The 14,593-nt window shown below is 38.0% G+C and overlaps 1 protein-coding gene across 7 annotated transcripts in view; it reads right to left on the reverse strand.

The window, feature by feature from the left end:
• CNKSR2 (connector enhancer of kinase suppressor of Ras 2) overlaps window positions 1-14,593 on the reverse strand; it is a 276,951-nt gene that overhangs the window by 141,295 nt on the left and 121,063 nt on the right. For all 7 annotated transcript variants that reach the window (XM_049871591.1, XM_049871590.1, XM_049871589.1 and 4 more), the window contains 2 exons: window positions 12,128-12,247; window positions 2,433-2,492 (listed from right to left, as the gene is read on the reverse strand). In XM_049871591.1, the coding sequence (XP_049727548.1) occupies window positions 2,433-2,492; window positions 12,128-12,247 (180 nt within the window). The remainder of the gene's footprint in view (window positions 1-2,432; window positions 2,493-12,127; window positions 12,248-14,593) is intronic.

A 14,593-nucleotide genomic window follows, 5' to 3' on the forward strand; every position in this document is an offset into this window, starting at 1 on the left:
TCATTTCTGTGATTCTTTCTGATTTCACTTGGTAGCATTTAGTATTCTTTCCTTTGTCTATGCAACTATACACAGACAAACCTCGACTTGCTGTCCATTCCTTTGGGGCAGCAAGCTAGTTTATTTTAAAAATTCTTCCAATATGTAGCCCCATGCCTGGAGCATTGCAGACATGAAAATGAAGTTTGTAGAATGAACAAATGAATGATAAACGAATGTACAAATAAATGTGAATGATCAGTGGCAACAGTATGCAGTACCTTACCGCATGTAAAATTTTTAAATAGTTCACAATGTACATTTAATTGATATTCTTGAGTCCCATACGCGGTGCAATCAATTGCTTTTATATGGCCTTTCTTGTCATGGTCTTGTAACTTCTACCAAATGATTGCGTGGGACTGTGCAAATAAGGTGCTTGTGGCCCACCAAGAGGGCTTGCTAATAATGCAAATAAGATGCATGACACACTTGTGTGAGAGGGATCGTGCAAATAAGATCTACAGGACCCTAACAAGGGGATTGGTCAGTTTTGCCATCCTGCTAGGCTTACAATATGTCATCCCAGAGGTGGAAAGAGGGGACCTCACTACCACCAAGAAGAAGAGACAGGAGCGGAGCATGTCTTTTGGACCCGGGGTCCCTGTGCTGAGAACCACCGAAATCCAGGAGAGAGGGAGCTGTAACAGAGAAGACAGGGAGAGACGGCAGTGCAGCAGTAGCAAGAGTGACAGCAGCAAGAGACAGCAGGAACCAGGAGACCAGCCAGAGACGGCTGCAGTGGGGCTTGCCAACCCACGGAGCTAAGAGCTGTAACATTTGCCTGAGAAGGCCACCAGTCAGGCCCAGCAACAGAGGGTGAGAAAAAGCTGTCTTGATCAAGAACTGTATCCTGGGTTGTTCCTGTTACTCCTGAGTCATTCCTGAGCCCAAGTTGTACCCTGTTACTTCCCTAATAAACCACCTAACTGTAAGTATGGTTTGTGAGTTCTATGAGAAGTTGCAGCGAATTAGGAAATCCGAAGACCAGAGAGAGTACGCAGGGGAGAGGGAGTAGTTGATGTTAGAGATGATGGAGTGGTACAGCGTTTTGGAAAAGCTGGACACTTGGGACATCTTTAAGCTCTGCCTCAGGAACCAGCTTTGTGCTGATCTTTATAAAAGAAAATATTAATTTACTGTATAACTCTCATATTTAGTGCCAAATTGTGAAGTCACTACAGGAATTCAACTGATGTATGTCATGTTATGTTTTACCTTCACAAGAAACCAAGAGATGTACGTGAAAAACAGTTAATAAATGATTAAAATAACAAGTGAATTAGATGAATAGAATGTTGATTTTTAAAAGAAAATTCCAGTAAAATGTTGAGAACAATAATAGCTTCAGATTAAACTAATTTCACTGCATTCTTCTTTTAAGGAACACAGCACAAACGTGCAATTTGTCGGAATCTCTAAAAGACAAAACTATCAACTTAAAGCTTGGCACCTGCTTATAGAACAGTAGAATGGAAATCTGGGACAATCAAATGCAGGAATACTGGTTTATTATGCTTTTCAAATCAATTATCTTGATCATGTTTATGCCCAACACGATCACTTCACATTTCCGTAGCTCTTTATAGCACAATCTTTCACATTTATTAGCTTACTGGATTTTCCATAACAACCTAGTGAGGTATGTAAAGCAAATACTATTCCCCATTTAGAGTTGAGGAAACTGAAACGATGAGAGGGTAAGTGACTTGCCAAAAGTTACACTGTCATTAAGAAGCAGAAGTGGTTGCAGGACTAGGCCTGGGGATTTCTGGCCCACTGCTTTTCAGTCCTTCTCAGATGTGAGCAGGCCTTGGAACCATCTGTTAAAACAGAATCTCTTGTTCAGAAACAGAGGCTGGGCCCCAGAGTTTCTGATTCAATGGGTCTGAGTGGGGCCCAATAATTTGCATTTCTAACAAGTTCCCAAGAGGAGCTGATCGTACTTTGAGAACCACTGAACTGTATCCTGCTGCCCTCCAAGGAATGAAGCTGAATTCTATTGCCCGTATTCAAAAGTCGGCCCTACCTGATGTTCCTTTCTTGCATGAGTTAAGTTCCTTAAAATAAGCAAAATATGTGACAGATGGAAGTGGATTCTTTTGAATGTCACAGTAACTTGTCATGAACCAGAAAATACTTAACAAAGACAAATCTTTGGCTGTGAACAGAAACCATCAGATTCACTTTTAGTAAACAGTTATTCTAAACTAAATAAAATGACTGAAATTTTCCTGAAACCAGCACTTACTAACTCAGTGTTATCTTGTTAGTTTTCTCTCTTAATGTGCTCATGTTACTCAAAAGTCAATCTCAGATATGTGAGATATGTAAGTTGTTAAACAATAAAAGGGAAAAGCACATACCAAAACTTGAAATGCTATAATACTTACATTTTCTGTAGTTCCAGTAATTACATGGAGGCCATCATATGTTGATTTAATATACATACCCTAAGAAAAAGACAGCAGCAGAAAAAAAAGTGAAGCAGCTGGAATATTTTCAAGTACATTATAACTTCGCTTACCAAAAAATTACCCTATGGAATTAAAATTGTCACATGCCCCAGGGATGAATCCATGACTCAATAATGTTACATTAGACTAGTGAGAAAGTCCTGTCTGAATGTTCTGGTTTCTAAAGTTTGTGGAAAGAGGTCTATAGTCAACTTAACCAAATAACTACTTGATAAATAAATTGCCTGAGATTTATAAAATGCAGCACAGTAATTCAATATCCTGAAGAAAGACCCCACTTCATTCCTCTGCCAAAGTCCACACTATATGTTCTGTGGCAAAATAAAAGTTTACTATAGAAGATTTAAAATATTGGTATGCTATATCAGCTTATTGTGTAATAAAACCCTGCTGGTGTAGTGGTTAAGTGCTACGGCTGCTAACCAAGAAGTCGGCAGTTCAAACCCACCAGGTGTTTTTTGGAAACTCTATGAGGCAGTTCTACTCTGTCCTATAGGGTTGCTATGAGTCGGAATCGACTCAACGGCCAACAGGTTTGGGCTTTTTTTTTTTTTAATCAGTTTATGTACTTGATACATGTCACACAATAAAAAGTAGGTTTCTACAGCGTTACTTCAACCACAACTAGCTGGAGACAGAAGAATGATAAAATATTCTTTGTATAGATTTTCTTCTGCTGCTTTGTAGTATCCTGTATTTTCCACCTTTATATCTTATTAACAAAGTTTTAATAATCATATCCAATTATCTGTTCAAGAACGGGGCCCTAGTGGTGCAGTGGCTAGGAGCTTGGCTGTTAACAAAAGGTCAGCAGTAGGAATCTACCAGCAGGTCCTTGGAAACCCTGTAGGGCAGTTCTACTCTGCTCTACAGGGTTGCTATGAGTTGGAAAAATTATCTGGGTTTTACCTACAAAAGTGCTTTGCATCTCAAAACGTTGATTTTGAGATGCATCTCAAAGCATTGATTTCGTAAGTGAAAAATGCTAATTTTAATGAACTTCAAATCTGAAATATAAGGGATTGAACAATAGCCAAGAATATCACTTAAGAAAAAGCATACATTTAGCACTACATAAAGCAAACAATTACTATAATGTTAATTTCCCAAGCCTTTATGTTAACTGCTTTGGTGGCATAGTGGTTAAGAGCTATGGCTGCTAACCAAGAGGTCAACAGTTCAAATCCACCAGGCTCTCCTTGGAAACTATTTGGAGAGGCTCTATTCTGTCCTGTACGGTCTCAATGAGTCGGAATGGGATGGGTTTGTTTGTTTAACAATGTTTCCAAACTAAACCCATTGCCGTCCAGTTGATTCTGACTTATAGCAACGCTACAGGGTACAGTAGAACTGCCCCATGGGGTTTCCAAAGCTGTATTTCTTTATAGAAGCAGACTGCCACATCTTTCTCCCATGGAGTATCTGTCTAGTGGGTTCGAACTCCTGACCATTTTGGTTAGCAGCCAAGCACTTAACCATTGCACCACCAGGGCTTCTAACTATATGTTTAGATATTTGAATACACGTGTGTTTTCACTGAAAATAAGTAACAGAGAAAAACAAGAAGTGATAAAGTTCATGGTATGGAACTATTACTAACCTACTACTACTAAGCTAAAGGTTCATGGTTCGAACCCACCCAATGGTGTTACAGAAGAAAGGCCTGGTGATCCGTTTCTGTGAAGGTTATAGCCAAGAAAACCCTATGGAGCAGTTCTACTCTGTGTAACACATGGGCTTGCCATGAGTTGGAATCAACTCGACAGCAACAGATTTGGTTTTGGTTTGTATAGGCTTTAATTCCAAAAGGTCATTTCAGTAACATCATATGTCTAAAATGTTGGTATCAGTCCCCAAAACGACCGAGCTTAGTTCTCTAATGTGAAACAAAATGAATGTAATTAAAAAGGATGATCATTTACCTGTGGACTCTATTTTCTTAAATGAAAGCTTATCATTTTATATAAAACAAATAATTAACCTTCTTAACAGAAGTATAAATAGAAATTAAATACCAAATTGACTAGTAGTTCTTGGCTATGACCATATGGTAATACTCAATTTTAAGTAGCAGGTGCATAATGAACTTATTTTTAATGTTAATATTTATCCCATTATTTATTGGAAGGAAACCCTGGTGGCGTAGTGGTTAAGAGCTATGGGTGGTAACAAAAAGGTCGGCAGTTCGAATCCACCAGGCGCTCCTTAGAAACTCTATGGGGCAGTTCTACTCTGTCCTGTAGGATCACTATGAGTCTGAATCAACTCAGCGGCAGTGGGTTTTGTTTTATTTATTGGAAGGTAAATATGATGGTGTTACCACAGAACTTAGAAAAGGGCAAGATCCTTGGACTCATTCTTCAGGAATTAAGAAGATGACATCGAATTAATAAATGATCTTAAATATATTTGCAAGAGTTAAACACTAAATTTTGTTTTAGTTTTTAACACAGAAGGATCGTGAGAGAATAAAGTGGAAAAGGCAGTGACACAAACAAAATACACAAAACTATTGTCATCCATCATCATCCATCCTCACCGTCACAAACATCTATTTGTTACAATGTGCAGGGACAGTCTGAAATGTTTTACATTTATTTCACAATAGCCTATGTGGTAGAAACTATTAGTACCTGTTTTAAGAGACAAGGAAGCCACAGCACAGAAAGGCTGGGGAGCTTGCCCAAGTTGGTGAAGCCAGGTTTCAAGCCCAGGCAATCTAATTCCAGGGTCCACACTCTCAACTACTATACACCTGATTTATCTATTAACAGTTAGGAGAGTCAGGCATCTTCATTGTTCTTATTAGAACATAATACTTGGCAAGTGCAGATATTAAAGTCAAACATTCACTGTTTAACATCTATTCCAAATGACCAAGACATCTTTAACACACATGTACTATGCAAAATGTAGTAAAAAAGAATAACTGGGTTTTATATTTTACAAATTTATTTTAATCACTCATCTCTTCTGACAACTGTAAGCAGATATTTAATTACATTTCTCTCCACATCTTTCAACATTATGCATTGCCAACTATGAATTAAAGGTCTTTGACAAGAGTTCTAAGTAACTTCATAAATCACTAGGTCATAGAGAAAATCTAGTATCCTAAGAAAAAAGTTTAAAAAGATATTATAGTTATCCAGACAATAAAAAAATCATGAGATAATCTAGTTAAGACTCAAGAAATAATATTTGTGTGTAATTATTACATGTACCAGGAATTTCAAAATTTGGCAATTGTCAGCTAAAGCAGGTATCTCTAGTTATAAAAAGAGGATCTCATCACAACAATTTTATGTAATTTACATTAAAGCTATTTTAGATAGATAAAAATTATCTTTTTAATGTTTAAATAAAGATGGATCCAGTCAGGTACATAGAGTTCAATTCTAGAAGCTTGTCATAGTCATGAGCAATTGGATAGAAACAAAGCACATTTAAAGAATGCCACAGAGAATAAATGTATTTTGTTTTATGTAATATTTTCATTTTTAAAATCAATAAACCATCTGTTGTAACTGGTTTTAATAATCAAAACTGACTTCTTCATTCTTCTTATCTCCCTCCAGTAGCACTAACAAGAAAAATGACCAAAAGTCAGGCACCAAAAGAAAGTAAGAGAAGAAATAAGCTGCTTAGGTGAGCTTCAAACTAATCATCTTCTGAAGAGTCCACAGAAATACATCTGATCACTTGTTCACCTCTGTGAAAGGGTCAAACAACAGTAGGACATGTAGTTCAAATGGCTATTTTTCTGGACCTGAGACGAACCTAGGCTTCCATTTCATCAGATCCTTCATTTCCCCTTTTTTTTCTTTTTTAAAAATCAATTAATTAATTCTGGAGCTGGCTTGAACAGCTCCGTTTCTCCTGCTCAGCCTGCCAAAATGACATTTGCCTCATTCTATCTCCAAACGTCGGTTAACCACCAGGAGCCAAAGCAAACTCACAGTCAAGCCAGTGGAATAGGCACATTTGGACACAGTCCAGGTGCTTAAAGAGAAAAGGAACTCTCTGAGGCCAAGAAGCTTCCCCAAGGATGCCCCTCAACCCATTCCTCTCTATTCAACTCATCTCTTGACTCTGATCCTGTTTCAATATGTAAGGATAGCTCCAGTTTTCCTTCCTATAATTTTCTGCTGATCATTGTTGTTTAAAAGCATTTTAGAAGCAAGTTTCATGTTTTAATCATAACTAAGCAATTTCCTCACCATTTCTTATAATGCTTCAAAAAAAAAAAAAAAAAAACACCCAAACCCATTGCTGTCGAGTTGATTCTGAGTCATAGTGACCCTATCATAGGGTTTCCAAGGAGTGCCTGGTGGATTCGAACTGCCGACCCTTTGGTTAGCAGACATAGCTCTTAATCACGACACCACAAGCATTTCCAAAAAAACCTGTGTGCCCTCTCTGAGGCTCGAACTCAGGACCTTCAGATTATGAGATTGATGCGCTGCCTACTGCACTAAGGCAGTTATTATAATGCTTCAGGACCTCGAAATCTAAGGAATCCTAAGAGATTTTACTAATCAGAAAAGGAGCTGAGGAATGCAGATGGAAAAGTTTCAAACACAGAGGCACGCATCTCAGGACAGGAATGGCGGGATCAACATGCATTCCCAGGAGGCAAAAGGTCAGGACGTAAACAATTAGTTCCTGGGAAGAATGTGTATAACTTAATTGGCTGGAGGTATATCACCTAGGGAATAAAACTCACCACCCCTCCGCCCGCCCCCCACCAGCCAAATGGCTGGCCTTTACATTTCAAGGAAACCCTGGTGGTATAGTGGTTAAGTGGTACAGCTGCTAACCAAAAGGTCGGCAGTTCAAATCCACCAGGTGCTCCCTGGAAGCTCTACGGGGCAGTTCTACTCTGTTCTATAGGGTTGCTATGAGTTGGAATCCACTCCAAGGCAGGGTTTTTTGTTTGTTTGTTTTTTACATTTCAAAGGACTCCAGAGTAGAGCTGGTTCTTTGGTTCTGAGAACCCCTGCCCAGAATCTGCATTTCTAACATGTTCCCAGGCGATGCTAATGATGCTGGTTAGGGACCAATTCTGAGAATTACTTGTAGAGCAGTGGGTCTCAAAATTGATTATACATAAGAATCACCTGGGGATCTTGTTAAACTGTGTATTCGGATTCAGTATACCGTATCTGGGGTGGAAATGCAAATTCTCAGCAGGGATTCCAACCAGGCCGAAGGTCTGCTCCAAAGCTAAAGATAAATCAATCATTAACCCCTTATCTTTCCTTTGTTCTCTATGCATAAAAACCTCTAACTCAATACAGAAAGCAGAGTGCTTTCTATTTTTACTAAGCCTGCCCAGCCCAAACTGTATTATTCTTCGATAAAACTTTTTCTTTCACTCCTAACAGAATACAAGATTTTCCTCTGTGACAGAAACAATCCATCCAGTTTATCAGTGGAAGAACAAAGCAGCTACCTTTTGCCTGTGAGTGACATTCTGTTTAGAAATCGGCAAAAGAACTTCTACAGATGTTTCTAAGCTAATTAAACTTCATTGAAGCTTAGTTTTTTTCCCCACCTCTATTTCTTTCCTGTGTTTATCATTTAGATACTTCCTGTGGCTAACCACATGCTAAATGTTACTAACCCAGACCCAGTGCCGTCGAGTCGATTCTGACTCATAGCGACCCTACTAAAATCCTCAAATCTATTTATTTCAAATGTGATGGGCTACACTTACTTAAAGGTGGCTGAGTTTTAAAATAATAACCTTGAATAAGTCATTTAAAATCTCCATTTAGTTTCCCCTCCTCTCATACGTATCACAAGAAATGGTTTTTATAACTTAATTTATTAATTTTCAACATTTTCAGTTTTTCTTTTCTTCCCTTGGAAATATCTTCCCAATGAAGTGTTGCCCATTGTCCTTTAAAAATGAATTTCCCTAAATAGTTCCAGTTTTTCCCCCTTTTTTTGTTATTGTAGTAAAAACATACACATCAAAACACCCAACTTCTGCATTTACAACTCAATGACATTGATTACATTTTTCCTGTTGTGCCACCATTATCGCTACCCTTATCTAAAACATTCCACCACCATTAACTTACATAAACCCAATGCTCCCCCAAGTAGTTCCAGTTTTAACTCTTCGATGACCCAATTATTTTCTGCTTTGAATTCTTTTTGATACCATGTGTTTTCATCAACTGAAGCATGCTGAATCATTGAATGTGTCTGAATCTTTTGTGGGTAGTATGGATTTTTTTTCTTGTCCCCACCCATGAGTCTACCCCTAAGAGTTTAGTGGTACACATGTTGTAACAAATAAAAATTTTCAAATTTTCTCTTTTCTTACCAAAAATCCAGACACCTCATAAAATACTCTGTAAAGACAGTAATTTGCAGCACACACCCTTTTCTTTGGTTTCAAACAGTCATAAAGACCCCTGCTTTGTGGCAGCACACACTTTCAGTGGTACAGCAGCTTCCCAATAAACCCCTGAGGTTGAAAAAGTTCATGGTTGCTGTATGTACCGCCGGGCAAGAAAGAGTTAAAGTCATTCTCCTAAACTTCTTACACCTCCCTTTAACAATTTCGATTTGAATGTGGGAAAATGGAAAAAGCTATGAGTCGGAATGGACTCTAAGGCAGTGGGTTATTTTGGTCATTTAGATTTACCTGGACATAAACCCAGCCTCTATTATTACCTACATGCTATTTTTTATTAAATAGGCAAATTAGTAACAGACACCTTACTTTGATTTTAAGGTTTTTCTTATCCACAAAATCAAGTTTTAACCATAAAAAGTCTGACTCAAACTGCAAAAGCCTGCCAGAAACTGCTCTACAGCAATGTAAATTTGTGTTATCCTGCTAGAAAAGAATAGTGGTCAAACCATTACCTCCAAATTTAAATCTCGAAAAGCCTCTTGCCTGCAGGTGGGTGGAGGTCCAAGTTATTAGCAGCTACGCCAGAACTAACCTGCTATCAATCAATTATTTTAAATTTAGCCAATGGTTAAAATTCTATAATTCTTCCTTCTCCTCTCTTTATAAGCCCCATTGTACCTAGCTTCCTTCAAGGCATTTGCTTGTACTGGAATCAAAATGGCATACAGAAACCCTGGTGGCGTAGTGGTTAAGAGCAAAGGCTCCTAACCGAAAGGTCAGCAGTTTGAATCTACCGGATGCTCCTTGGAAACCCTACGGGGGCAGTTCTACGCTGTCCTATAGGGTCACTATGAGTTGGACTTGACTCAACAGCAGTGGTATATGCATACAGAATAACTGCTCAGAATAAATCTTCAAATTTCAGCAAGTTTTGATTATTTTTAACAGTGTGACATAGGGCAAATTCATGACTCCCTAAGATTCTGTTTTTTTATTTGTAAAATAGGTAAGTTAATACCAACCCTGGTGGCACAGTGGTTAAGTGCTACCGCTGCTGACCAAGAGGTCAGCAGTTTGAATCCACCAGGCGCTCCTTAGAAACTCTATCAGGCAGTTCTTCTCTGTCCTATAGGGTCACTATGAGTCGGAAATGACTCGATGGCAGTGGGTTATACAACTGTGAAGAAAGTACTTGGCAAGTGGTAGGCACTCACTTCTTTTCTCTTCCCACTTTTTTCCCAGACTATATAACAGAATCTGGTTCTTAGCCATTTAATTACAATTTCAAAAAGTAGACCCAAATTTTCCTTTTTTAAATTAAAAAAATAAATAAAAGACCTGTCCAGGGCTATATTTTCATTAAAAAATTCAGGATTTCTTAAAGTCCATTAATTAGAATGATATTGACTCACTTTATATGGCTATTTTCCCTCATGGTTTTAGTGAAAATTAGAGGGAAAAAAACCCAGGCTCTTTTCTCAGAATACCATCCTTAGAACCACAGACTCACAGAGCTAGAAGTGGCTTCAAAAAAGATCTAGTTCACCCAGAGGTACCTCTGAAGAAAGGCCTAACGATCTACTTTTGAAATACCGGCCACTGAAAACCTTATGGAGCATAGTTCTACTCTGACACACATGGGGTCACCATGACTCAGAATCGACTCGATGGCAACTGGTTTCTGGTTTTCAGTCCACCCCGTCCTGTCCTCCACATTTTACAGGTGAAAATATTGAGGCCAAAGAGGTTAAATTCACCCCCCTCGCCATACTAATAGCTATATTATGTGTAACTAATTTGTATCCAGGTGTCTCAACTCTTAGTCTAATATAATATTAGTTAAAATTTTTCCACTCTACGTATCATGCTTAGAGAGGCTTCTTTGTAACTACTGAAGAAGAGATACAGAAAGACAGACCTTTAATACTATAGGTTGAAGGATCTTTTAAATAAAACTGATTATAAAAAAAAAATTTTATTGTAAAGGTAATCAAAAAGAGTAAGAATTTAAAATCATAAGTATTCAGATGAGTTTATAAATTTTAGAAATAAGCTCTTAAAACTAATCAAAATTAGATATAATACTTATAGGTTATGATGATGGCATGCTGGCTATGTCTGATAGGCTGAGTTCCATCTTCCCAGGAAAACACCCATAAAAGCCATGCTAGCACTAGGAACTACAGATGCCCAGAAATAATTTGCCAAATAGCCAGAGAAAAGTCAAAGTCACTTTACAGAATAGATGGCTTCAGACCTGAAAATCACTGGTGGCCACTGAAGGCTTTGCCCTCTGGGGCAGTTACATACATGTGAAGAAGAAAAGCCACATAAAAAGTTAAACATGCTTAACAATACTTAAGAATATACTATCTGAATTCAGTTATTAATGTTAGTTTCCAAGATCTCTACTTTCTAAAATATCATTAATGGCTTCCCTGGAAAATTCAATTACAGGGAGAAAGCAGAAACGCTGTAGCACTAAGCTAACAAGGAATAGCTGTGGAGTGAGGTAACCTGTTCTCCAACCAGTTTCTTATTTTTTTCCTCTCCCTCATCAGTAGCAATTTTATATGCGTTTTCCTAGAGGCTTATTAAAAAAAAAAAAAAAAGCTCTCCCTTGGGTTAAATTTAGAACCAATACACTTTTGTTTTAAAAATCAGGTGAACAAAATATAGAAGATGGTTATCTTTTTACATAATACAAGAAAAACTAGTGTGGATGTTAACCTAGTGTTGGCAATATCCACTTGCCTATTCACCCTTATAAGAAATAGATATGAGTCATAAAGAATATGGGTTTTGTTCAGCTTACTTGTCCTAGGGAAAGAAAGAACTATTAAAATCAGAACAAACCAAACCAAAACAAACAAGACACCCATGTGCATGGGTAGGTAACAATGTGGTGTCTATTATAAAACTTAAACTTCCTTTAAGCTTAAGGAACGTTGGTTGGCGGGGGGCAGGGATGGAAAAATGCAAGAAAGCTAAATTATTACCAAGGTAAACAGGATAATTCAAAAATCACCATTTTCACCAATTCTTCTCCATGTTCATTTATCTTCCTAAAACATCTTATCATGACAAACTCCCACTACCTTAACTCCCCTAGAGAAAAAGATGAAAATGTTCGGTGACTGTTTAAGTTCATGGATTCCCATATTCAGGGGCCACATTGCCCATATTATTAACTGTCTGCTGGTGGCTGGTGGCTTTGATAAACATGGTTATCTCTTACCAGCCCTTCACTTGGCTTGATGTTTGCCAGCTGAATCACTTCCAGGTGGGCAGACTGTGAAACCAGAGGATCCGATGACAGGGATATGATGTGATCACATACTCCAGAAAGAGTTTTACACTGGAAGCAAAAAAAAAAAAAAAAAAAAAAATTTACGGTAACCACATGTTCCAAGTAATGTACAAATCACCTTTTGTTATAAAATGAAATTACTGGGTAAAAAGCATGTCCAGGTGAAAAAAATACACATGCACACACACACAACACGCTTCTATATATATTCTAAACTATGGATAAAAGAATTGTATGCTGAAATTATCTATGAAAGTCATGGTTACGTTCTCTTGTTTCTTTTATTTGATTTATCAGTCTGAACTCCTCTGAGGCAAGGACCATGTCTTACTCGTCTCTGACTTTTCTTTCTCTCACACCCACCCCTCGCTTTTCCAGGTGGACAGATCCTAGAACATACAAGGCACTCAATAAATATTAGTTGAATAAACTGAAGAAGAAATGAGCTTTAACAGTTGTAGTGGCTTAACTAAACACAGAAAGTTAGTGCTTTGGTTAGGATAAACTCAATCATATTAACATAGAATGTTGTTATCGGTTGCCCTCGAGTTGATTCTGACTCATGGCGACCCCACGTTGTACAGAGTAGAACTGCCACATAGGGTTTTCAAGGCTGTGATCTTTCAGAAGCAGATCAAGATCACCAGGCCTTCCTTTTAAGGCACCTCTGGGTAGGTTTGAACCACCAACCTTGTGGTTAGGAGTCTAGCACTTAACCATTTGCAACGCCCAGGTACTCCTGCTTTTTGCATCTGCTTCTCAGGGCTGCACTTTTATTGTGGCAAAATGCTCCTAAAAACAGACATTAGCCAGCATGACACCAATAGCTGGTATTGCTATGGACTGGCCTTGGACTTCGGATGGCATGGATTTGGGAAGAAGACAGATGTAGGTAATCACCATTTTGCTACTTACTTGCTGTATGACTTAGAGGAAGTTATTTTATATCCTTGAGGCTCAGTTTCCTTACATAGAAAATGGGGGTAATAAAAATTATTTTCTAAGGTTTCCATGATAAATCAGGATAATGCATTAAAAAAAAAAGGCCAATATGGCTCCTATCCAAAGATGACACTCAATAAATGTATATTCTCTCCTTGCTTTCTTAAAAGCCTCAATCATTACTCATGGGATGAACTATCATTATTCTTACTTCTGTGGCCTTGTTGACCATCTTACCATGAGCAGTAATTGTACTGGCCAGTCTAGCTACATGGGCATGATGGAAAGTTCATATCTGTTTACTCTCTCTGATGTTCAAGTCTCAATACTTTCAGGTACAATGAAGGTATTTAATCCGAAGAGCTTCTAGGCAAAATACCAACAGGAAGATTACCCCCTAGAAATAGGGAAACCTACAGGGCCAGCTTTATGGTTTTATGCTCTGCCCCGGCGGCGTACTGGTTAAGAGCTCAGCTGCTAACCAAAAAGGTTGGCAGTTCAAATCCACCAGCCGCTCCTTGGAAACCCTATGGGGGCAGTTCTAACTCTGTCCTATAGGGTTGCTATGAGTCAGAATCGACTCAACGGCACCTAACAACAACAACGCTATCTTGACATTCTTAATCATTTTTTAATAAGGGGTTCTGCATTTTCATTTTTCACTGGGCCCCACAAATTACGTAGCCTATCCTAGGACCCTATTCTGTATTTTCTTTTTTTAATTTTTATTCTTCCTCAAAATGTTCTTCAGTGGCCATGGGGGAAAAGGACAGAATGACAGTGCTTAACATACAAAGCTGGCTGCAGTTCAAACTGCCGCTGTTTTACAGGAAGAAAAACAATTTTTGGCAGATTTAAATCTTATAATTACCAGTATTTCTATTCTCCTATATTTGGTTACATTTTCATTCTTATTCTCTCTTTATCTCATGGGCAAGATAAGATTGTTAATTCTGAAGGGTTTCTATATAGGATACATGCATTGCATGGTAATATGAAGGTTACTAAATCAGTATGCTAAAAATAAACTTTTGTGGATTCTACAAGTTGAAGCATATTCCGAAAGGAAGGTATATATGTAAACAGGAAGGTAATGAATGTATATAACTAGCTTGCTACATGTGCATTACAACACTCAGACCTCACAGAGCACACTGGCATTCAGCAACAATCTCTCTCCTGTTCAGACATTGGTAGTGCTTAGAATTGAGATGAAAGGAGAAAAGGCAGAAATACCACACTGTAGACCTTTTTTAGGAAAAATAAAATACCAATTAAATCCACCATATTAAGTTGCAAATCACTTTTCAGAGTTCTCTTCTTGAGTAATTTTGTTTGCAAATGTCTGCTATATACTAGGTGCTGTTGGAAATACAAAAGGTGAGTAAAACATCGACTTCACCATCAAAGCTACCAGGATTCAATGGATTAAAGATCTTGGAAAATAAAAAT

Source organism: Elephas maximus, chromosome X (genome assembly GCF_024166365.1).
Source record: "Elephas maximus indicus isolate mEleMax1 chromosome X, mEleMax1 primary haplotype, whole genome shotgun sequence".
Classification (NCBI taxonomy): Eukaryota; Metazoa; Chordata; class Mammalia; order Proboscidea; family Elephantidae; genus Elephas; species Elephas maximus.